The sequence below is a fragment of the Myxine glutinosa genome, chromosome 7, assembly GCF_964187855.1.
Source record: "Myxine glutinosa chromosome 7, kmMyxGlut1.1, whole genome shotgun sequence".
Lineage (NCBI taxonomy): Eukaryota > Metazoa > Chordata > Myxini > Myxiniformes > Myxinidae > Myxine > Myxine glutinosa.
In genome coordinates, this window is record NC_136267.1 from 62931811 (window position 1) to 62956023 (window position 24213).

A 24213-nucleotide genomic window follows, 5' to 3' on the forward strand; every position below is an offset into this window, starting at 1 on the left:
TTTTTCTCGACGCTCCGTTTAAACAAAAGCCATCAGCACAACACTATCAGTCATCATTGCCGTTCTCACCACTATAATCAATGTGGAATGACTTTTTTTTTCTTTTCTTTTTGTATACAAGATCAAGGCTCCTGAAAGAGCTAACATTAATCACACAAAAAGTCAAACCGACAAATAAAACACAAAATAAGGGGAGCGGTAGATAAGATGGGGAGAGAGGGCAAAGGAACAAACACAACAGTTGAGAGCAGGGACATCGAGAGAACTGTGGGAGGGAGAGGGCTTGGGGGGAGGTGCAAGAGGTATAAAACACATGGACACTGCAAGGACTTCCAGGAAAGAAGTTGGAATTTCAAAAATGTGGATCTGGGGTGAATTAGCGGGGGTAGAAAAGATCAAGATTTTGGATGGGGGAAGATAAGAGATGGTGGTGAACAGCTGTTTTAAAGACCTGGAGGGAGGAGTGGGATTGAAGGGAGTGAGGGAGTTTGTCCAGAGGTGGGAGAAAAGGGGAATGAAAGAGTGAAGGTGAGCAGAGAGTCTTGATTTTGGCAGTTTAACCATATTTCAATGTTCACACAAAATGGTATGCTTTACTGCTAATCATATGATGATTGCTACGTCACCTTTTTTTTCTTGGAACATAGTGCATTGACTTTTGAGATACTTACAAGAAATGGGATACTTGTATGTACCAGTGACAAGAAAATACATTTGAAAACCCTGTGTCGACAGCTTAACGTCCATGGGGGTGTGTAGCATTGAGATTCTCATACATGCGCTGCTTGTAAATGCCTGCAGTTGTGAAGGAACTTGGGTAGGGTTCGAACCAGCAAGGGGCTTACCGTGTTTAGCTTTCCTTGGCTGCTTCATGCAGCCTTCTTTGACTGGAAGGGCCGAATGTTGATTAATTATATCGTTTTAGTTGCAGCTGGAGATAATTAGTTGTTCCCTCCAATAACAAGTGAGACATTATTGGGCTTTTGGTGTATAATGTGAACATACATATAAATATTCATACATACAAACATTCATACAGACAATTGAATGCCGGGGCACTTCTTCTTTTTTGTATGCAAGATCTAGGCTCGTGTAAGAGCCAATATTAATCACCAAAAAAAAACAAATGGACACATAAAACATATAATAAAGGGGGAGGGAGACAAGATGGGGAGAGAGAGGGAAGCACACAAGTACAACAGTAGAGAACAGGGACATCGGGAGATCTGTGGGAGGGGGAGGGCTTGGGGTGAGGAGACATGGGAATGGGGAGGGGGTGAGAGTTCACTTGGTGTATGTATGTATATATATATATATATATATATATATATATATATATATATATATATAGGAGACAACTGTAGCTTGGGAACGTTTTTTGTATCATTTGAAAGATGCTTGTGCAACAAACTTGTGAGCATCCAAACTAGAAACACAAGGCTATAGTATCCTGTCACTTCTCTCTTTATTTATTTTTTACAGGTACTCTCATGGAGGATCGGCGACACAAATCACGCACACAAGCAGACAAGTACACGAGACAATCCCAGACTTGGCTATCAGACAAACAGCTCCTTAGATTGGGGGAAGTGACGCCACTTCCCAGAGTACACTTCATGACATTGCTTTCCTCTTTACACTCAGCGGGGCAATCAAGGAGGAAATTTCTCGTCCCCATGGACGCATTTTCATGCTTTATCCTTTACATGTTTGGAGCATCAAGCAAGGAAGCAGCATGTACCATTTTTAAAGACTTTGGTACGTATGTCTCGGTCAGTGTTCGAACCGCTGACCTCTCATACTCAGGAGCGGATGCTACAAACATTATGCCACTGAGCCTGGTAATCACTTTGAGGGTAACTAATTGGTGTGACAACAATTTTCTCTTTACTTCATCAATAAATATAGATTCATCGTCTATTGAAAAAAACAACAAGAAGAAAACAATGGCAGATTGAACCACATATACAGGGTACAGTAGTTTACAAAATGGAAACTAATAAAAAATTTTTACCAGGTATGGAGCCCTCTCTTCTGTGGATGCTTTCCTCCAAAGCTTGGCAATCTGTTTTGCTCTCGTGGACCATTCTGCACACAAACCGCATTCCATAGGTGTTTCAAACACAAGGGTATTGCACTGTTAATGCTTCAGTCATTGCTTAAAGAAAGTCTACACCCCCTTTCAAAACTTTCACCTTTTGTTGCCTTATAGCCTGGAATTAAATTGCATTAAATCAGACTTTTTCCACCTTTATTTATACATCGTAACCCACAACTTCCAAGTGAAAAACAAATTCTACAAATTTCAGAAAATTAATTAAAAATACAAAACTAGATTTTCTTGGTTGGATAAGTGTCCACCCCCTTATAATAGCAATTGTAAATTAGCTCAGGTGTAACCAATCACCTTCAAAATCACACAGCAGGTTAATTGGCCTCCACCTGTGTTAAATTGTTGTGATTCGAATTTTTTCAAAATAAAATCAGCTGTTCCTGTAGGTTGCCTCTGCTGTGTAGTACATTTCACAGCAAAGACTCAATCATGAGCAACACGGAGCTTTGAAAAGACCTCCGGGATAAAGTTGTGGAACCAACACAGCACATCGCCCAAAGAACACCATCCCTACTGTGAAGCATGGTGGTGGCAGCATGTTATGGGGATGTTTCTCATCAGCAGGGACTAGGGCACTTGTCAGGATAGAGGGAAAATTGATGGAAAAAATGTGGATAAATCCGAGAGGAAAACCTGCTGCCCTCTGCAAGAAAGCTGAAATCGGGATGGAAGTTCACCTTTCAGCATGACAACGACCCGAAACACACAGCCAACGCTACACTGGAGAGGCTAAGGAACAAAAAGACAAGTGTACTTGAGTGGCCGAGTCAGAGCCCCAACCTAAATCCAATCGAAAATCTGTGGCATGACTTGAAAATTGCTGTCCATCAACGCTCCCCACACAACTTGACTGAGCTTGAACAGCTTTGTACAGAAGATGGGCAAATATTGCCCAATCAAGGTGTGCAAAGTTGGTAGAGACCTATCCCAACAGGCTCGCAGCTGTAACTGCTGTCAAAGGTGCTTCCACCAAGTATAAACTCAGGGGTGTGGACACTTATACAACCAAGAAATTCCAGTTTTGTAATTTTAATTAAGCTTCTGAGATTTGTAGAATTTATTTTTCACTTGGAAGTTGTGGGTTACAATGTGTAGATAAAGGTCGAAAAAGTCTGAATTAATGCAATTTAATTCCAGGCAATAAGGCAACAAAAGGTTAAAAATTTGAAAGGTGGTGTGGACTTCCTGTATGCACTGTATATATAATCGCATTTTATCAATAAGTTCAGAAAGGAAGCATGCTTTCATAAAGTAATACAGCCAATCTGCAAAGTACAACATACTTTTTACAAGCCTCCTTGGTACCTGGGAAATCTTGCTTGAGATTGGGGAAGTTTATGTTAGCGTAAAGAACAGCGGAAATGGTGGCCATCTCTGCAAGCTCCTCATCTCTTTCCCACTTGAGGGCACTACGCTGGTTGTAAGTAAGCCCATCCCCTTCTCGCTCTTCAGTGGAGGCTTGTCCAGCGGGCCACGTCCTACAGTGAGGAAAAATGCCATAAACAAAAAGACCAGAGGACCAAAGGGACCTTTGGTGGTTGAACAAAAGAGATAGAGGCCCTGCAAAGCAAGTGAAAACAAAGCAACAGATATGACGGTATGGGGATGAGGGGGAGGGTGGGGCAAAAATGAAGACTTGTCAAGGACAGGTTAAGAGAAAATTTGCACATACCCCTCAATAGGTGGAATGTTGACTGGTGCTACAGCAGGGAACTGGTTAGGAGCATCTGCTCTTATGTCATCGACATGGAAGGGGGTGGAAGACACGCCAGGAGATCCTATTAAGCCACTAGGAGACGTGCGTGCGATAGAAACAGGTACATTTGGGAAAGAGCCTCGTCCAGCTGGAGGGAAAGGGAAGTAGAAAGAATGGAGGAGAATTTTGTACAAGTCCATTCTCTTTATCTGCAGGCAGGATTTTGGAGCAATGCAAGACAAGACATCAAAACAATTATTTTCATCATGAGCTGCATGCAGATTGTACATGTGCTCACAGTGCCATGCTACGGATGTATTAGGTCACAGTATGATAAGATTAAATAATGTACGAGTACATTTATTCCACTCTTAAGAGAGCCTACATCGCCTCTCTCCTCAGCAAGAGGACTTTTCAAGAGAGGACAAGCAAGAGGAGCACATTTCGCCAGGCATACGTGCATGCACAATCCAACCTCTGTCCTCTCCTTATCAAATCCGTGTTCTATACAAGCCCAATGTGTAGGTAAACGACTTGTTAATACATATTGTGACGTGGAAGGGGTGGGTGGGGGATGAGGGTGGTCAGAGGCAAGAATTTAAGAGTAGATTTGTCAGTGTGCAGGAGTAGTGTAGATTTTCTCCTATATTAGGGATCTGTCAGAGGTAAGTTGGATGCATTATGTGTGCAGACGAAGGAGGTTATTGTAATCTTAGAGTAGAACAAGGTAAGGTTGTACATTATCTCAAATGGAGATCATCATTGGCCATTTGCTCAGAGGACTGTTAAAAGGACAGACTGGACTGTCAAAGGACTGTCAAACAGAGGACTGTCAAACTCTCTTATCTGTCTCCCTCTTCCAAATCCTGGTGGCGTCTGGTCAAATCTGTTTCTGGTGTTTGTTCCCCCTCCATCCCCTCCCTCATCTCAAACCGCTACACGGCTGACTCCGCACGTGAAAAAGCTGAATGCCTCAACTCTGTGTTTGCCTCTAAATCTTGTGTCCCAAACCCATCCCTCTCTGTACCCACCGTACCCAGTCGTACCCAGCTGCTCCTGGACTCTCTGTGCTCATGGACTCCTGACAAGGTGGAAAAGTTTCTGTCAACCCTTGACTGATTCTGCAACTGGACCTGACAGCATCAGCCCATGGGTCCTAAAATCCTGTTCTTCCGCTCTTTCACTCCCTCTCTCTGTTCTCTTCACCCTCTCTTTTGCTCAAGGTCATCTGCCATCTGCTTGGAAATCAGCCAACATCACCGCTTTGCACAAAAAAGGTGCAAAAACAGATCCTAGCAACTACAGACCAATCAGCCTTCTCCCAATTATCAGCAAAGTCATGGAATCCATCATTGCTTCAGATATGAAATCTTTCCTCTTCTCCAATGGCTTGATCTCTGATCATCAATTTGGTTTCAGACCTGGTCACTCTACTCTGGACATGCTGCTTCTGCTTTCTCAACAATGGATGGAGGTCCTCAATGCAACACAGGAAATCAGAGCTGTCTCCCTTGACATATCACGTGCCTTCGATACGGTCTGGCACCCCGCTCTGCTCACCAAACTCTCCTCCTTTGGTATCCATGGAAATCTCCACGCATGGCTGGCGGACTTCCTGTCTAGTCGTAGTCAACGTGTGGCCCTGAATGGGTTTCTCTCATCTCCTCTTCCTGTTCAGGCTGGAGTTCCCCAAGGGAGTGTTCTGGGCCCTGTGCTTTTTCTGGTCTTCATCAATGATCTCTCTGACTCTCTTGAAAATCCTCTCTATCTCTTTGCTGATGACTCTACTCTCTGTCGCTCCATTCCTCATCCCTCAGATCGGCAGTCTGCAGCCTCCTCACTCTCTGCAGACCTGGACAAAATCACAGACTGGGCAAACAAGTGGAACATGTCTTTCAATCCTGACAAATCTCACACTCTTACGATGTCTCTCCGAAAAGACTGACTGGACAACCCTCCCATCCACTTTCTGAATAATCCTCTCCAAGTAGTTCTGTCACTCAAGCTTTTGGGTCTCACTATCTGCCATGATCTTTCCTGGGAAAACCACATTTCAAATCTGGCCTCCAAAGCCAGTCGCCGACTGGGCATCCTCCATCGTGCGGTCCTTCCTTGGCACACCTGAGCTCCTCACCACATACAAGGCTTTCATCCACAGCTCAATGGAATACTGCTCTCCCCTCTGGGCTGGTGCTCCTGCCTCACACCTAGCTCGTCTTCACGCTGTTGAAACCAAAGCGTTCAGAATCATTGGAATCTCCCGCGATGAAGCTAACTCCAAGGGCCTTTCACTCACTCACCGCAGGCAGGTTTGGTGGTCTTTCCGTCTTCTACCGACTCCTCTCTGGCCTTGCCCCCCCCCCAGCTCTATCTGGGCTCTGTCCCCCAAATATTCCTAGAGGTCACACAAGATCTGCCTGCAACCCTCTTATGGTTAAACTGCCAAAATCAAGACTCTCTGCTCACCTTCACTCCTTCATTCCTCTTTTCTCCCGCCTCTGGAACAAACTCCCTCACTCTCTTCAATCCCACTCCACACTCCAGGTCTTTAAAACAGCTGTTCACCACCATCTCTTATCTTCCCCCATCCAAAACCTTGATCTTTTCTACCCCCGCTAATTTCACCCCAAATCCACTTTTGTGAAATACCAACTTCTGTCCTGGAAGTCCTTGGTGTCCTTGTGTTTTATACTTCTCCCAACCCCCCCCCCCCTCTCCCCCCTTTCCCACACCTCCTCCCCCCAAGCCCTCTCCCTCCCACACATCTCCCTGCTCTCAAATGTTGTGTTTGCGTGCTTCCCCTTCTCTCCCCATCTTGTCTTCCGCTCCCTCTTTTTATATATTTTGTTTGTCTGGTTGATTTGTTTGTGAAATAAATGTTAGCTCTTTCACGAGCGTCGATTCAGTATACAAAAAAAGAAAGAAAAAAAAAAAGGACTGCGAGCCAGATCACTACAGTGAGTCGTGGAGCCCTGGAGGCTTGTACTGCCCACTAACAGTGTGTGTTAAGTGATGGGACCAACGACGTATTTGGGGTAGTCCCAGGGACGTCTCTAAGGTGATATAATCTGTGTCCGCTCATGTGCGTGATAGTTGGAGATGATGGGTGAGCTTCTGGTTTGAGATAATGAAGACAACGTCTCTCTCTGCTTCATCGCTTCCCACGAAGGATCGGCCGAAGAGTCATTGAACGTCACTGAACCTCATTGCAATTCTCCCACCCCAAGCCGTATCAGCGTGCACCACACCATTGTCCTGCAGCAGAGATCAGCTCATGCCTGTTCAAGTCCACAATTGCCCTTTTATTAATCATTTTAATCCAGTATTTTGTCACCTCGGTAAAGTTTTCTTGTGGATAAGTTTGTGCGTTTTCCCTTTCTTCCTTATTTGTGTTTGTCGACCACCAGATTTGTTCTGCTTTTTTATAGTCCTGTTATTTCTTGTTGCTGGTATTATTGTTATACTAAACCATTTTAATTCAAAGGAATGTTTCCCGCCTTCAGCCTTCCCACACCGGGACCAACCGCCAAATTCAGTTTATTTATTGAATGCTCCTTGTGGGATCATAATAGGTTAATTGAACTCAGTATAAATTTAAATAATGCAGTGACAATTAGGACACCATTTGGTATTTCGTGGAGGTTTTTGGACCTCTAGTTCAGAGGGTCTGCATTAGCCTGACCTCCGATGTGACAATATGTATAATAATAATAATAATTATAATAATAATAATTCATTTATTTTGTATAGCGCTTTTCCAGAAGCCCAAAGGCGCTTTGACAGAGTGGAAAACATAATGCATAACAATACATGAAAACAACAATTGCAAAAAGACAAGAATCAAGAAAACAAACAGCAGCGATATACGGCATATATATAAGACAAGAATCAAAATGTATGGTGAGACTCACCTGCAGGAGAAGGTACTGATGGTTGGACAGACGGAGACTGTGAAGCTGGAGTTGAATGAACAGCTGTTGGAGCTTGGCCTTGGGAATTTAGAGCTGTAAACAAATCTTCAACCTCTTTCCCTTCGATACGAGTCAACTCTGCAAGCAAACAGTAACCGGCAACATTTGCACAAGAAATAGGATCAATGCTAATCATGCATGTTTGTCTCTTTTTGCCTTTACAAGAGCACTATGGAGATAATTTCGCCAATCACAGACGTATAACCATTACTGGTGATAAAAGCTTTCCATTGAGCAATTGCGCACTGAGAAAAGTTAGCACCACAACCACCACCACTCAAAAAAAAAAAAAAAAAAAAAGCAAAATAAAGTTTGCATGGTAGACTGTCACATTCAAAAGTGTAGACTTCATTTTATCATATTTCCATTAACTAACTAACACTAGCTAACATCCAAGTTTCACACTTGCCATGCAAGCAAATCTGAGTAACAGTGCAGACGAATCGTGTTCAGAAAATTGGCACATGAACATGGGATTGCATAGGCCATAAACTGTATCAAAGTGGTACGGAATAGTGTGAAATAGTCACATGTTTGCGCCACGTTAGGAAGGTGACAATGATGCCACACTTGGTAGATTATTGGAATGCATAGAGCAGGCATGTCTACAAAAACATGGCGCTGTAGCTAACATCCATAGAAGACAATTCCAAGAGAATATTGATTCATGTTCCTGACATTGTAAACCCTATGCCAATGCAAACAGCTCAGGTACCACTGGAACCTATGTAATCGCACGTCCACAAAACTCGCGACCATAACGATGATTGATCTCACACATAGGCCACTCCCGTTGCCAAACGTGTAATTTAACATGGGCACAACTCATTGATTAAAGGTTTTGTAGAAAGCAGATGGCTTCCACATAAATTTATGATTATGTATAGAAAGCAAGAATATGTCCAAAGGAACAATGCCAAGACAGTAAGCATTTGGTGGTGTTTCAATCTTAGTGTGAGGATATGTAACATGACTAAACTGAGTGTCATCAGTGTTAATGGCTAAGCAAATGCTGATAGGTACCTTGCATACCACTCTTTATCCAGCCGTTGGCCCTCATTTTGAAAAACAAACCTTACCAAATAGACATGCAGTGACATTGCTCGAGAGCACCGCACTGCAGCAAGCTAGAAGATGTAACCATCAAGGGAAAGTTAAATCAAATTTCAAAACCTGATAATAATTACATGTCCTAATTTACTTCAATTTTTTTCCAATTATATTAGTATATCAACCTGTTTCCATCTACACCACTGTTCATGTGTTGACCTCACATCTTCAGCCATCCAGCTATTCTGTGAGCCTTGAAACTTTTACATTAAAAGTGCACAATTATAGATTAAATGATTGAGCAAAAAAAACAAAAAAACAAAAAACTTTACAAGATTTTAACAACCAATCATGGACCCATTAAGGAAAGACGTGGCCTACTTTCACGGATATAAGAAGATTCACTGAAATCCATTGCTTAATGGTGTATTTTTCATCAAAGCATGTCAAGTAAAATTTGATAATGATCACTTAGAAGCAGTAATTCCGATTTTTTTAAATTTGTGTTTATTCTAACTTCAATCTTGGTGAACACCTGTTGTTTAAACTACACCCAGAACCCTAACACAGTCAGTGTTGTGTAGCTATCGCTGCAATATGCCTGCCACACAACTCTTGTTGGTTAACTGTTGGTTATTAGCTCTTCCACAACGCAAAACATTCAAAGCCGAAATGTATTCAAGCGATTGCCCAGGAAATGTACACACCTGCCGGTACCATCCGGTCCAAGTCCCCCGTAAGGAAGGCACTGTCCAAAGGCTCGGGGATAAAAGCTGCACTTGCTGCGGGAACCCTGTTTGCCTTGGTTCCAGAATTGCATTCTAAATTAACTGTAGAAAACCAAGAACAGCAATTTGAAGTGGTACACTTGAAAGGTAACTTTAAGGATAATTTTTCACAAACACAGAACTCTTGATGTTTCAGTAACACTATGCCATATTATTACTAAATACGCAGTCAGTTATCAAAAAATAAATAAATAAGCATGCTTTATTTTTTCACTTGCAGTTTTCAAAATAAGTCCTTCTCACCTGGCCCTGCTGGTTCCGACAGGATACCAAGAATGTCCTCAGAAAGGTCCATAAGTGGGTCGTCAACCTGTTCCACACCTACACATCACAATCAATGGTTAACTGTAAAAATAAATCTTCAAAGGCATAATTTATGTGTCATCCAAAATCGGCTGCCCATTACATCTTTCTGTTCCATTCACACCAAGTCGTACCTGAAAAACGATCTCAACATTTTTCAGCAACTCACCTTGCATATCGGACTTTCCCTGTGAGTCCTCTGATGGCTCTACAGTTTGGGTACTTGGAGCTGGTGGAATGTCCGGTCTTGCAAGCTCCTTGACCTGGTCAACATTGCTGTCTGGCGGAATAGGTACTGCCTCGTCAGAAAGGCCGTCAGCACTCAGTCTACGTTCACGAGCAGATTCCAGCAGACTCTTGCCAAAAAAGGCCTCCTGAAACAAAAATAATTATTGAACAAATAAGCAAAGAAATAAACAAAAATTTATAGTACTGGACAACTATCAACCAGACAACTATTGGGGACGCCTCTTTGGGGTGGTTGTACCCCCCAACATAAGTTGGGGAAAGAATCTTCGCCATTCTTCCCTGCTGCCTGGATTTGTCAGGGCAGCGTGGTCACCCCATGGACCAGCCCTTTCCCTCTTCTCTCTCTCTAACTCAGTCATGGCGATGACTTTGAAGGTGGGGGTGTAGGGGGAGGGGGAAGTGGGGTACACCATGCCAGATGTGGGGATCTCTGGGTTACCCCTGGGAGATCAATCGGCTGTCTCCATGCCGTGGGCTTGTTCAAAATAACTGTCCGGAACTTAACAACAACAACAACAACAACAACAACAACTATCCACCAACCAACAAAAATATCAAAAGTTAACTAGAGTGAAACTTGAGGGTTATTATAAAATAGTCACAAATACTCTGCAAGAAACAACGATTGGTATATAAAAGCACAATTTGCAATTAGCAGTCTGAGAAAGTAAATTAAACGGAGTCAACTCCCAGCCAAGTGGTTAAAGATATTGTCAATACGATTTGCAGTCGTAAAGGCCAACAGTCCACAAACCTGAAGATAAGGAGGAAAGCTATCCTCAAGACGAGTTCGCTTCCCCTGCAGCTTCGGCCTGACTCGATCTCCAGCTTCAGATCCCAAAAGACCCTCCTCACTTGAAGAATCACACCTAGCTGCTTCACACAGCATCTCTTTTTGCCCAGTGGGCAGCCGATTAATGCTGCTGCCACGAGGTGCCGACTGAGGAAGTCGACACCGAACAAGGAAACCTCCAACACCTAGAATGCAAAATAACGACATTGAGAAACTAGAGAGTTCATAGAACACCTTACCCCAGCACATTCTTGAGAAACAAAATGACATGGGTGGGGTCTGCGAGCAGCACATTTGATTGGTTAAGATGATGTAAAATGCCGTAATATTGTCCAAGCATCTGAATCGCCGAGATTATGTAAAATGTCAAACAAAAGGTTTTTGAAAGTGCCAATAAGGAGATTTATGTTCTACAGATTTCAAGTATATAATTCAACTGAAATAAAAAAACGATTTTTTTTGTATACTTGGTTGAGGCTCATATAAGAGCTAACACGTAGGACATATAATAAAGGGAGCGGGAGATGAGAGGGGGAGAGGGGGAGAGAAGCACAACAACAGTAGAGAACAGGGACATCAGGAGATCTGTGGAAGAGAGAGGGCTGGAGCCGGGATAATCAAGATGGACACTACAGGGGATTTCAGGGAAGGAAAGAGGGAATTTGAAGGAGGTGGGTTTGGGGTGGATTAACGGGGGTAAATAAGATCAAGGTTTTGGATGGGAAATTATAAGAGATTATGGTAAACAGCTGTTTTGAAGACCTGGAGGGAAGAGAGGGATTGAAGAGTGTGGGAGTTTGTTCCGGAGGTGGGAAAAAGAGGAATGAAAGAGTAAAGGAGAGCAGAGTCTTGATTTTGGCAGTTTCACCAGAAGAGGGTTGCTGACAGATCTTGTGTGTCCTGCAGGAATATTTTGGGGACAGAGCACAGATAGAGCTGGGGGAGCTGGGCCAGATAGGAGTCTGTAGAAGACAGAAAGACCACCTACCTGCCTGCGGTGAGTGAGTGAAAGGCCCTCATAATCAGCTTCATCGTGCGAGATTCCAATGATTCTGAAAGCTTTGGTTTCAACAGCGTGAAGCCGAGCTAGGTGTGAGGCAGGAGCACCGGCCCATAGGGGAGAGCAGTATTCCATCAAGCTGCAGATTAAAGCTTTTAAGTGGTGAGCAGCTCAGAAGTACCAAGTAAAGACTTCGCACAACGGAGGATGCCCAGGCTTTGGAGGCCAGCTTGGAAATGTGGCTTTCCCAGGAAAGATCATGGCAGAGAGTGAGCCCCAAAAGCTAGAGTGACGGAACTTCTTCGAGAGGATTGCTAAAAAAAATTTTAAAGGTTGCACAAATATATTTTTCCAGAAGTTTACCACCATTGATGCAGCGTATTTTATACCACCTTATTCAACACATTACATTAGTTCTTTGTACCTGTTCCCCTTTATGATGTCGCTACAAACAGTAGTTTTCCTGTTTGGAATGATTTTCTACTTTGTTTGACTTCCAGACAAGCAGACATAGTAAAACATTTTTTATCTCACTCCTCTCGGCGCATGTGCGATCGAGACAATTCTGAGACAAAGTACTGCTAAACTACAGGTTTGTCTTACCAGGCCGGTATAGCTTCCTTTTCTTTTTCTTTTGCCCCTCGTAATGCCCTTGCTTTCCATCTGTGGTCCCTTTCTCACGGTTTGCAGCAGCCTCCACATCCTCTTTGCTTACCTCACTCCCCACTTGCTCAAAGTCTGCATCTGGAGCCAACAGTCGGACATCAGATAAACACAGTGCAAGCAAACAATAAAACTTTTGTAGAACATGACAGCAAAACCAGCCTAGTTTCCTCAAAAATACATTTATCTCAATATCATGGAACATAGAACGGTTAAACGAGAGTATAGCAGGTTGAAAAATAATGGGGACGTATGATAATAAATGAACAATGGTCCTCCATTTTTTTATTTAATTGGCAAGTATACTCAACACCAAAATAAATGTAGCTTATTTGCATGAATTAAAAAATAAATTAAAGATCGTTATACTTGGGTGGTTCACCTGAACAAAGACAGTAATGTATCGTACCACAAAGAATTACCTCCACCACCAAAGTTGGAGGGAGGTTACTTTTTCACCCCTGTTTGTTTGCTTGTTTGTCTGTCTGTGAGCAGGATATATCAAATGGTTATTAACAGATTTGGCCAAAATTTGGTGGACAGGTTGGATGCGTGACAAGGACGAACTGATTAGATTTTGGTGAAGATCCGAATCAGGATATGAGAATTTTTTTTAATGATTCTTCACCATATGAGATATAGGGCCAAAAACAATATATAGCACGATATCCGAAAAAGTTATGGATGGATTCAGATGAAAATTGGTCGACAGGTTGGATGTCTGCCAAGAATGAATAGATTCAATTTTGGTGAAGATCCGGATCAGAGAAAGCGCACACGCGCACGCACACACACACACACACACACACACACACACACACACACACACACACACACACACACACACACACACACACACACAGGTTTGAGAACTTGGTTGATTTTTGCATTAACATGCCATCTTTTTAAAACATAAGAAACTATCCAATATTAATATTATTTGAACATCTGATAAGCTGTGTTCAGCCATTTCCAAGAATAACTGGGTGGAAATCCTTGGTTTCCACATGCTATAAGCCATAACACACAACATACCAACTCTTAAACCAACTTGGGATTCGACTTGAAGTAATGCGTTATTTGCTCATGATATTATGCTGGTCGTGTTTTCTTTGCCAATTTATGTAATATTGTTAAATACATTATGCGAATTGCCCTTTTGAGTGGACAAACCTTGTCCACAAACTCAGACCAATTAGCACCGAAAAGTCATTTACCTTTGAAATTGATTACATTTTTCACATGTGTAACCTCATTCAAATTCAAAGGTCTGCTTGTTGTGTGCGCTTGTTAACTCTAATACATAAATCAATATCTAATGTATTTGTATCATATTTGAATCAATAATTGTGTGCTGCCTTTTTATTTATTTGTTGCGTTTATCCAAGGCCCATGCAGGAGCTTTAGTCTTCTCATTAAAATATAAAACAAAGCATGTGGATAATCAAGTGACAAGCTAATCAAAAATAATCTTCCAATGCGTGCTTGGCAGTGGCTTACCATGACCTGGATCAGTGTCCGAGTCCACGCTGGAGGCCTGCTTTCGTTTCAGCCTAGGCCGTGGGCGTCCACCGGGAGAAAGTGAGAGGCGCTGCAGCTGGTTCATGCCACACTCGGTGAGACAAACACCATCCTGTGTGTAAAGTCGAGGAGGCTCTGTGGAACAGAAAAGGAGGGTGCGGGTGGAGAAAAGATTTTATATGCAAGACGGGGGGAATGTCTGTGCAGTTCTAGTCAAAACGACTGCCCTTAAAATTCACGGAAAACATGTTTGTTGCAAGGTTGGATTTAAAACACAGTTAAAACAAGAATGGCACCCAGTAGAACACATACCTCCGCCAGGTGGAACAGGTTATGTTTTGTATCCCACTGATAGGTCAAGATATGGATTCGGACCTGAACCAAAATCTAATCACCTTGTTCTTGTCACCAAACCAACTCGTCCACCAAGTTTCATCCAAATCCGTCCATAACTTTTTGAGATATCGGTTTTAGTCCTATCTCTCAATGGTGAAGAATCGCTTAGGAATTAAATAATTTTCGTATCCGAATCCATATTCAGATCTTCACCAAAATGTAATCATTTCGTCCATGTCACATACACTACATCTCTGCCAAATTTCATCCAAATCCGTCCGCAACTTTTGGAGATATCTTGTTCACAGAAAGACAAACAAACAGACAGGGATGAAAACATAACCTCCACCCACCTTCGGTGGCGGAGGTAATTATAAAACAATCGTCATGTACATCTATCTTGTCAAATATGAGCCATCTGTAATGTGTTTTGGAAGCAGTATTTACAACATCTCAGGAAATTCAATCTTTGAATTGCACAAAGGAATGGACAAGCACCCGTTAAATGTACACCCCATATAGGATTGGAAAAGGTTTAACTGTACCAAGAAGTCGGCCACGACGTGAGCAACAGAAGCAACAATCAAAACCAGCATCGGCAGCTTTTTCCACCTCTTCTTCCGTTTGCATCTCCTCACAGGATGCATGTAGCCATCTAACAGCAAGTGACAGTAAAACTTTGCTTATAAGGACACCGTCTGCCATGTTCTTCCTGGTTATCGTCTGCAAATGTAATAAACAAATTAATTAATTAATTAATGTACCAACCTATCACATTGCCGACACTGCAGGACTAAATCCCCTGGGCTGTAGTTCTGAGAGCAAACGGGACACGTGGCCAGGCTGGCGCATGGTGCACATTGCGTGTAGTTACTCTGCCACTCGCAGCCAAGGCCTGGAGATGTGCCCCCACATTGTATACAGCACACGCACCTGCAAACAAAATGCAGTCAGCGAGAATGGAGGAGGGGAGACTGGGGAGGTGTGGATCTACATTAATGGCACAGGTATATACCACTCAAATAATAACAACCACAACAAACTTCTCCTGAAGGAAGTGGGCAGGGAATACAATCTTGGCATTCATATGTTCTCCACTCACCAGCTGCATTTCCAACCTCCAGTGGGCACAGTAAAGAGTTGCGGCTGAAGGCAGTAGATGTGGAAGCTGATGTCGCAGTCATCGCAGAGCAATAGGCGCCCAGGATCCGAAGCTAGGCCACACGTCTCGCACGCTGTGCATTCTAAGCAGCGCCAACCCTTGCGCAATACAACGCGTGTGATCTGCTCACGTACATGCATCGAGGTCGTCATGGGATGGCAGGTCTATGGCACTGCATTATTCTTGTTCGGCCGAGTCAAACGTCCAATTGGAACTTTTGAACTACGCAAATGGTTTGAGATGGTGTTGGTTAACTGGAATTGTGCTCACTCAGAGTTTGAGAATAAAAAACAATTTCCCCTTATTGAAACAAATACGAGAATAGCTAAAGATTTGTATACAAACCAAAAACCCTTAATATACAATAGCAGTCATTTGTGTAATATAAAGATTGCAGTAATTTTGATGTCATGTCCTCAACAGCAATCTGCCTACACAGCAACAAAGTGCATCATCAGCATGTGTCGAGGCATTCTGTTGGTTCGGAAAATATTTTCTTCAACCACATAGCACATTTTTCTTCGTGTACGGAATCTGGTAGTAGTGATTTCTTCAATAAATACTGCTTGGTTTATTTTTTTTATTAACAAGATGCATGGAAGAGCACGAAAAGATGCAAGTGTAGGAGATGTAAGCCGAATGATGGTTTCATGTTGTTAACCCCAACGCATAAAACGACCCCAATGGTGACTTTGCTGACGTGTGCCATGTATGTGCCTCTTCTACTTGCAGAATTGATAAACAGCAACAGCATTTAGAAAGGTACAAGTTCATTTTTGTGTAGTTCACCAATCATCAACAAAGGGGAGGAACTGAGGTTCATAATCGTGCTATCATAATTTATGCAAAGAATCATGGAAGGTAAAAATTTCACAACAGCGATGCCTACCTTAATGCCCACACAGTAGGGATGATAACACTGTCCACATTGTGAACAAGCCAATAGTCGGCCCTCAGCTCCCCGGCCAAAGCTCCCACAAACCACACACATGTCCTAAAAACAAGAAAAATAAGAAAATAAATTAAAATAATAATAATAATAATAACAATAATGTTCAGGCTGAATGAGGGTGGGTGTGGGAATGGAGTGTGTGGGAGTGGACTGTGTGGAGTGTGGCCTGTGTGTGTATATGTATGTATGTATGTATGTATGTATGTATGTATATGTATGTATGTATGTATGTATGTATGTATGTATGTATATGTATGTATATATATATATATATATATATATATATATATATATATATATATATATATATATATATATATATATATATATATATATATATATATATATATATATATATATATGTGTATATATATATATTATAATAGGCGAAGGTGATTCTGTCCGTCTGTCCGGGGGTGTGGCTTAGTCCGTTTGCAGAGTAGCTCCACCCATTCTTGGAGAGGCTTCATGTAAACAAATATCCACCATTTTATTACCTCGAATGGCTTTGAGGCCTGTTTAGTTAGGCCCATGCTGTCTTTCTCTCTCACACAGGTTTATTTCAATTCTACTTCGATATATCATTTCATTTTTAACAGTCGCTAACATAGTGTTAGACTCGGTTGAAAAAAAACGGGAAGAGAATCCCAAGAAAGTTTCCGTTTATAGAACGAAATGATTTCTCAAAGGCCTGTAAACTAAAGCCCATTCATTGAGTCAGCCTCACGATTTTATCTCGAATTCACCATCTGATTTAATTTTTATCGATGGTTTTAGACTCGGTGTCAGAAATAATTGAGAACATTCACGCACACACGGGAAATTGCCGAGATATATTTATAAAAATCGCGCCACGATGATACACGAAAATACAGCGCCTAAAATAACATTCGGGGAAAATGTCGACATATATTAAAAATTCGCTTTTTCTTTTCCGTTAAGATATATTACTTTTACCTTTTATGAGAGTCGGCACAAAAACGACATATATATCTTCGTTCTTTCTTATTTCATTCAACATTATTATCCGGAAGTAAAATATGTTTCAGGAAATTACCGAGAGATATTTCTTCGTTTTTTTGTTATTAGTTATGTGCGCAGACACTTTAAATAGGTTTATTTGAAATCTTTAATTTTCACAATGTAATTTACTTGCCATTTGTCATTTGATAATTACGAGACACTTCCTCTTGAGGATCATGACAATTCATGCGTTGCGTGGAAACTTCCATTTCCAAAATGAATGCGACGGTCGATGAAGAACGCAGACTTGAACAGGATGTAGCAAGAAAACGAATGAGACGGGCGAACGAGTCCGTCGACGAACGTCAATGCAGACTTGAACAGGATGTAGCAAGAACCGCACAGAGACCGCACGAGACGGGAGAACCGCACAGAATGCTGCTGCAACAATGATGAGGAGGGTTGGAGAGGCGCGAGGGGTTGGAGAGCGAGGTGCTAGGGGTTGGAGAGTGAGGAGCGAGGGGTTCGAGAGTGAGGAGCGAGGGGTTGGCGAGCGAGGAGCGAGCGGTTGGAGAGCGAGGAGCGAGGGGTTGGAGAGCGAGGAGATAGGGTTTGGAGAGCGAGGAGCAAGGAGTTGGAGAGTGAGGGCCGATTGGAGCGGAGAGTGAGGGGCGATTGGAGCGGAGAGTGAGGGCCGATTGGACCGGAGAGGAGTGTGAGGAGGTACTGGAGAGGAGTGTGAGGAGGGATTGGAGAGGAGTGTGAGGAGGTATTGGAGAGGAGAGGAGTGTGAGGGGTTGGAGAAGAGCAAGGGGTTGGAGAGGAGCAAGGGGTTGGAGAGGAGCAAGGTGTTGGAGAGGAGTGAGGGGTTGGAGAGGAGCGAGGCATTGGAGAGGAGCGAGGCATTGGAGAGTGAGGAGCTAGGGGTTGGAGAGGAGCTAGGGGTTGGAGAGGAGCGAGGCGTTGGAGAGGAGCTAGGGGTTGGAGAGGAGCGAGGGGTTGGAGAGGCGCAAGGGGTTGGAGAGTGAGGGCAGATTGGAGGGGAGAGTGAGGAGTGATTGGAGAGGTGAGTGAGGTTGGAGAGGAGTGAGGGGTTGGAGAGGAGTGAGGAGTTGGAGAGTGAGGGCCGATTGGAGAGGAGAGTGAGGAGCGATTGGAGAGGCGAGTGAGGAGCGATTGGAGAGGAGTGTGAGGAGGTATTGGAGAGGAGTGTGAGGAGGTATTGGAGAGGAGCGTGAGGAGGTATTGGAGAGGAGTGTGAGGAGGAGTGGCATTGGAGAGGCATGAGGATGGAGAGGAGTGAGGGGTCACATATTATGTGAAATAAATAAAGTGTTCATTGCACCATTTCTGGATCTGATGAATTGCCAGCAACCATTTTGTAAAATTTAATGTGCAGCATCTAAATCAAGATGTCGAAATGTCACACACGTCCATGCCAGTGGGATTCCCACGGGTGACCCCACTAGTCTTACTATAATTCACCAAATGTCCGTCCGTCTGTCTGTCTGTCTGTCTGTCTGTCTGTCCGTCCGTCCGTCCGTCCTTTCGTTCGAAGGCACCACAAAAACGGCTGAACCGATCGCAACAATATTTTGGGTGGGTAATCCTGGGATCTCCTGGAGTAAAATAGGATATATTATTTTCCCAATTTCAGCTTTGGCCTCCAGCATTTTCAGGTTTGGACTCCCGCATAACGTTATTTTCCCGGGTGCCGCACAAACGGCTGCACCGATCGGACGCGGTAACCTCGGACAAATACGTTTTATAAGGACATGAGTTGAATCCCCGCTTGAGAGAATGCCAACACCCTCCCCGCCATCAAGGTTGTCTCTCCAACTCACAATCCCACGAGATATGCGGAAAGGACGACCCAAAACCAAGTATCTTCTTTTCTATTGGTATATAAACATCATTAAAAGTAAATAATGACCTCGGCCAAAGTTCAAACGACGTGGGTTTAATCTCTACATGAGAGAATTCCACATAGCTTTTTGGGCGGTGTATACGCTAACAGATCGCTGTCTCCATTGATCTTGCCAAGGCCTTAACACCTATCGGCTCAAAATCCTTTTAACTGTTGACTTGGTAGTTTTTACAATGAAGAAAACAATAACAATGTTGTTAAAAGTTTATTGCGTGATTAATTTGTGATTGGAGTTGTTGTTTGGAATGAAAAACGAGATATCAAGTTCAAGTAAATGACAACATGCCATGATGGTTTCTACTTTCGAAACGTGAACTTCGCGGATCGCCAAATGCAGATTCGCCACGGACCCACGATCGATGTTTCTATACGTGAACGTACCCGTTTGTTTGCGAACGGGTATGTTTTGCATGGAAGTCTTTCAGGAACTTGCTGTCCATGTCTGACGTGTGACTGAAGGTGCTACAGGAATGTGGAATTTATTGGTGTCATGCTTTAGCATTCGCCGTATCTGCATTGCCCGTTTGCTTCTGGCCTCCCACCCGTGCTACGCACGGGTATCTCACTAGTTAGTGCAATTATCTGTCTCCCTTTTTCACCACTGAAACAATGCGCTAACCTGACATTCATCGATTTTCCTCAACATTCACAGATTTTGCCTCGACATTCGCAGATTTTGAAATTTTGACAGGGAGAGAGAGATAGAGACTTTATTAGCCCTTTGGGTTCAGGGTGCCAGTCACTCTGTGCACGTCGCCGACTCTGGATCCAGCAAAAGAGCCCCAGACCATCACGCTTCCTCCTCCATGTTTGACAGTTGGTGTCACGCACTGAGGAATAATCCTTTCTCCTACTCAAAAACCAAAAACTTGAGGAACCCAAAAAATTTCTGCTGCATTGAAGGTTCCCAAGAGCACAGTGGCCTCCATAATAGTATATACAGTACATGCATGCATATACATACATATATATATATATATATATATATATATATATATATATATATATATATATATATATATATATATATATATATATATATATATATATATATAATTCCAGTAATCTCTGTGTGTGTGTGTGTGTCTGTGTGTGTGTGTGTGTGTGTGTGTGTGTGTTTGTCTGTGACCGCTGTTTCTCGACATCCACGGGTCCGATATACTTGAAACTTGCCAGGTATATTGCTGGGGACCTGAGGATGTGCCTTTTCAAGGTTTCATATTAATCGGAGAAGTAGTTACCGAGCTATGGCGATTTAGCCGTTCGCCGTTCGCTTTGGCTTTGCGAATGGACCAAACCATTTCATGTAAATAGAGGGGGGGGTTCTGTGGTCGTTGCGAATGGACCAAACCATTTCATGTAAATAGAGGGGGGGGGTTCTGTGGTCGTTACTGCCACGTGGTTTCAAAGTTTTTTTTTGTTGTTGTTGTTTGCACGCATGCTTTTTTGCACGCACGTACGGGCACCCACGTACGGGCACGTCCTAGTATCTATAATTCCAGTAATCTCTGTATGTCTGTGTGTATGTCTGTGTGTTTGTCGTTTGTCTGTGACCGCTGTTTCTCGACAACCACAGGTCCGATATACTTTAAACTTGCCAGGTATATTGCTGGGGACCCGAGGATGTGCCTTTTCAAGGTTTCATATTAATCGGACAAGTAGTTACCGAGCTATGGCGATTTCTTTACCAAACTCCGCAAGCCGTTCGCTTTGGACCAAACCATTTCATGTAAATAGAGGGGGGGGATTGTCACCGTACTCGCAAGCCGTTCGCTTTGGACCAAACCATTTCATGTAAATAGAGGGGGGGGATTGTCACCGTACTCGCAAGCCGATACGATTCGATATATATATAGTACGGGCATGCCCTAGTATCTATAATTCCAGTAATCTCTGTGTGTGTGTGTGTCTGTGTGTTTGTTTGTCTGTGACCGCTGTTTCTCGACAACCACGGGTCCGATATACTTGAAACTTGCCAGGTATATTGCTGGGGACCTGAGGATGTGCCTTTTCAAGGTTTCATATTAATCGGAGAAGTAGTTACCAAGCTATGGCGATTTATTTACCAACCGTTCGCTTTGGCTTTGCGAATGGACCAAACCATTTCATGTAACTAGAGGGGGGGGGGGGGGGTTCTACCGTACTCACAAGCCGTTCGCTTTGGCTTTGCGAATGGACCAAACCATTTCATGTAAATAGAGGGGGGGGGTTCTGTGGTCGTTACTGCCACGTGGTTTCAAAGTTTTTTTTTGTTGTTGTTGTTTGCACGCGTTTTTTTGCACCCACGTACGGGCACGCCCTAGTATATATATATAAATAAATAAATAAATATATATATATATATATATATATATATATATGTATATATATATATATATATATATATATATATATATATATCTATACAGTGAAACCTTGACTTACAAGTTTAATTCGTTCTGTGACCGAGCTCGTAACTCAATTTGCTCGTTTCTCAAATTAAATTTCCCCATTAAAATGAATTGAAATGCTATTAATCCGTTCCAGCCCCCCAAAAACCACACCAATTTTTTTTGAAATACTGTATATATATAAAAAATATCTCGCGCTTTATATTTCACCTGTATGCAGCATACAAGTTGGCATGATGGCCTGGACTGGAGGTACGCACACTTGACTCTAAACTGTCCAGCCTGGGTTTAAATCCCGACCCAGCTATAACCTGTCATGTCGGTGTTTCACAGGCAGGGTGATTCATCAATGTGTGTACCGCTAAACTGGGCGCCCCGTTTGCGTCCCATTAGTTGTTGGATGTTAAGGCATAAATGCACCGTGTCTTCCACAAAGAGAAGGCGAGCTATCGCCGGCACTCTGAACAAGTTGTGGCCTGGCATGCTCTTCTCCTCTGCCGTTGTATACGTCCTCCTCGGCATCTATTTCCAGAAGAGCCCTGTCTCATCACAGTTGAAGATTTGCTGGGAGATGTATCCTTCGGCTTCTATCAGTTCGGCAAAAGTTATAATAAAATCTTCAGCTGCCTTCACATCCGAGCTTGCTGCCTCACCATGCCTGACGACGGAGTGAATGCCGGTCCTCTTCTAAAAATTATCAAACCATCCCCGACTGGCTTTGAATGACTCTTCCGATGTTATAATAAAAGTTATAATAAAATCTTCAGCTGCCTTCACATCCGAGCTTGCTGCCTCACCATGCCTGACGACGGAGTGAATGCCGGTCCTCTTCTAAAAATTATCAAACCATCCCCGACTGGCTTTGAATGACTCTTCCGATGCCTTTACTCTTCCGATCGTCCGTTGATGTTCCCGCCGTCTGCTGCACCAAATCCCCGTAAATGTCTCGTGCCTTCTCACAGATGGTGCTCTCGGTCACGGTATCTCCTGCGAGCTGCTTCTCCGTCAACCACACAAACAACAACTTCTCCATCTCTTCATGGACAGAGGTCCGGAGCTTTGAAATAATCTTAACGCCCTTGGCTGGCGTTATAGCCTTTATCGACTCCTTCTGCTTCAAAATCGTACATATCGTAGAAGTACTACGATCGTACTGCCTCGCCAAGTCGACAACACGCACACCTCGCTCATGTTTTTCGACGATTACGTGTTTTATATCCAAGCTCACTCGCTTGTAACTCAGATCTCGGCTCGCATCACAAAGCAAAAAATCGACCGGCCGATGGCTCGTATCTCGGAAAACTCGTAAGTTGGTGCACTTGTAAGTCAAGGTTTCACTGTATGTATGTATATATATGTATATATGTATATATATATATATATATATATATATATATATATATATATATATATATATATATAGAGAGAGAGAGAGAGAGAGAGAGAGAGAGAAAGAGAGTCAGAGACAGAGATATACAGTCACGTGAAAAAGTAACAAGTAACAACTTCCGTTGAACTTGGGGCTGACTCAGAAGAAGACCTTTGTTGGTCGAAAGCTTGTCGACAATTAAAGATCGACGTCCTGAAGCTACGTCCGCGTCTTATTTAATCTAACGATTATATATATATATATATATATATATATATATATATATATATATATATATATATATATACATATATATAGAGAGAGAGAGAGAGAGAGAGAGAGACAGAGACAGAGACAGAGAGAGAGAGACAGAGAGAGAGAGAGAGAGAGAGAGAGAGACAGAGAGAGACAGAGAGAGACAGAGAGAGACAGAGAGAGACAGAGAGACTGTTTCATCTTTCTATTAACAAATTACATCCATTAAAATTTGTACAAAACAAGGCAATAAAAAACGAAAGGAAGAGGACAAAGGACCAGGCTTAAAACCCCCTGAAAATCAATCAGTACTAAAGTGCCATCTGTGACAGTACAAAGTGCACTTTTAACTGTGCATGTTCTCAAAACAATGTGTGATTCACAAAATTACAAAAATAAAATTCCATCCAAGTAAATACTAATCCCTTAAACTTGGTTAAGAGGTTAATTGTACTACTCAAGGGATTGTCAAGTTCCATCTTCCTCGTTCGATATACAGATCATTTATTTGCTAATGCAATAAGAAAAAAAAAACCCCAAAATAAACACTTTTAGAGTAAATGTTAGGGAAAGCTTAATGCACCACTCTCGAGGTCTAGACTAAATAAAGGAATCAAGCGTGTACATTCAAACATAAGCATATGACAGTGTCTCAAGGGCTTCACAGAAAGGATGCTGGGGGGTTAAAAAGTGAGGAAGGATGTGCATGCAG

At 42.7% G+C, this 24213-nt stretch overlaps 1 protein-coding gene across 3 annotated transcripts in view; it reads right to left on the minus strand.

Annotated features, from left to right (window-relative positions):
* The window catches only part of LOC137431293 (histone-lysine N-methyltransferase 2C), a 303001-nt gene that overhangs the window by 170131 nt on the left and 108657 nt on the right, over positions 1–24213 (minus strand). For all 3 annotated transcript variants that reach the window (XM_078781817.1, XM_078781819.1, XM_078781818.1), the window contains exons 16-29: positions 16535–16639; positions 15586–15767; positions 15252–15416; positions 15029–15138; positions 14127–14282; positions 12567–12707; positions 10925–11148; positions 10091–10295; positions 9862–9939; positions 9538–9660; positions 7721–7858; positions 3786–3957; positions 3419–3591; positions 2015–2088 (exon numbers count right to left, since the gene is read on the minus strand). In XM_078781817.1, the coding sequence (XP_078637943.1) occupies positions 2015–2088; positions 3419–3591; positions 3786–3957; positions 7721–7858; positions 9538–9660; positions 9862–9939; positions 10091–10295; positions 10925–11148; positions 12567–12707; positions 14127–14282; positions 15029–15138; positions 15252–15416; positions 15586–15767; positions 16535–16639 (2046 nt within the window). The remainder of the gene's footprint in view (positions 1–2014; positions 2089–3418; positions 3592–3785; positions 3958–7720; positions 7859–9537; positions 9661–9861; positions 9940–10090; positions 10296–10924; positions 11149–12566; positions 12708–14126; positions 14283–15028; positions 15139–15251; positions 15417–15585; positions 15768–16534; positions 16640–24213) is intronic.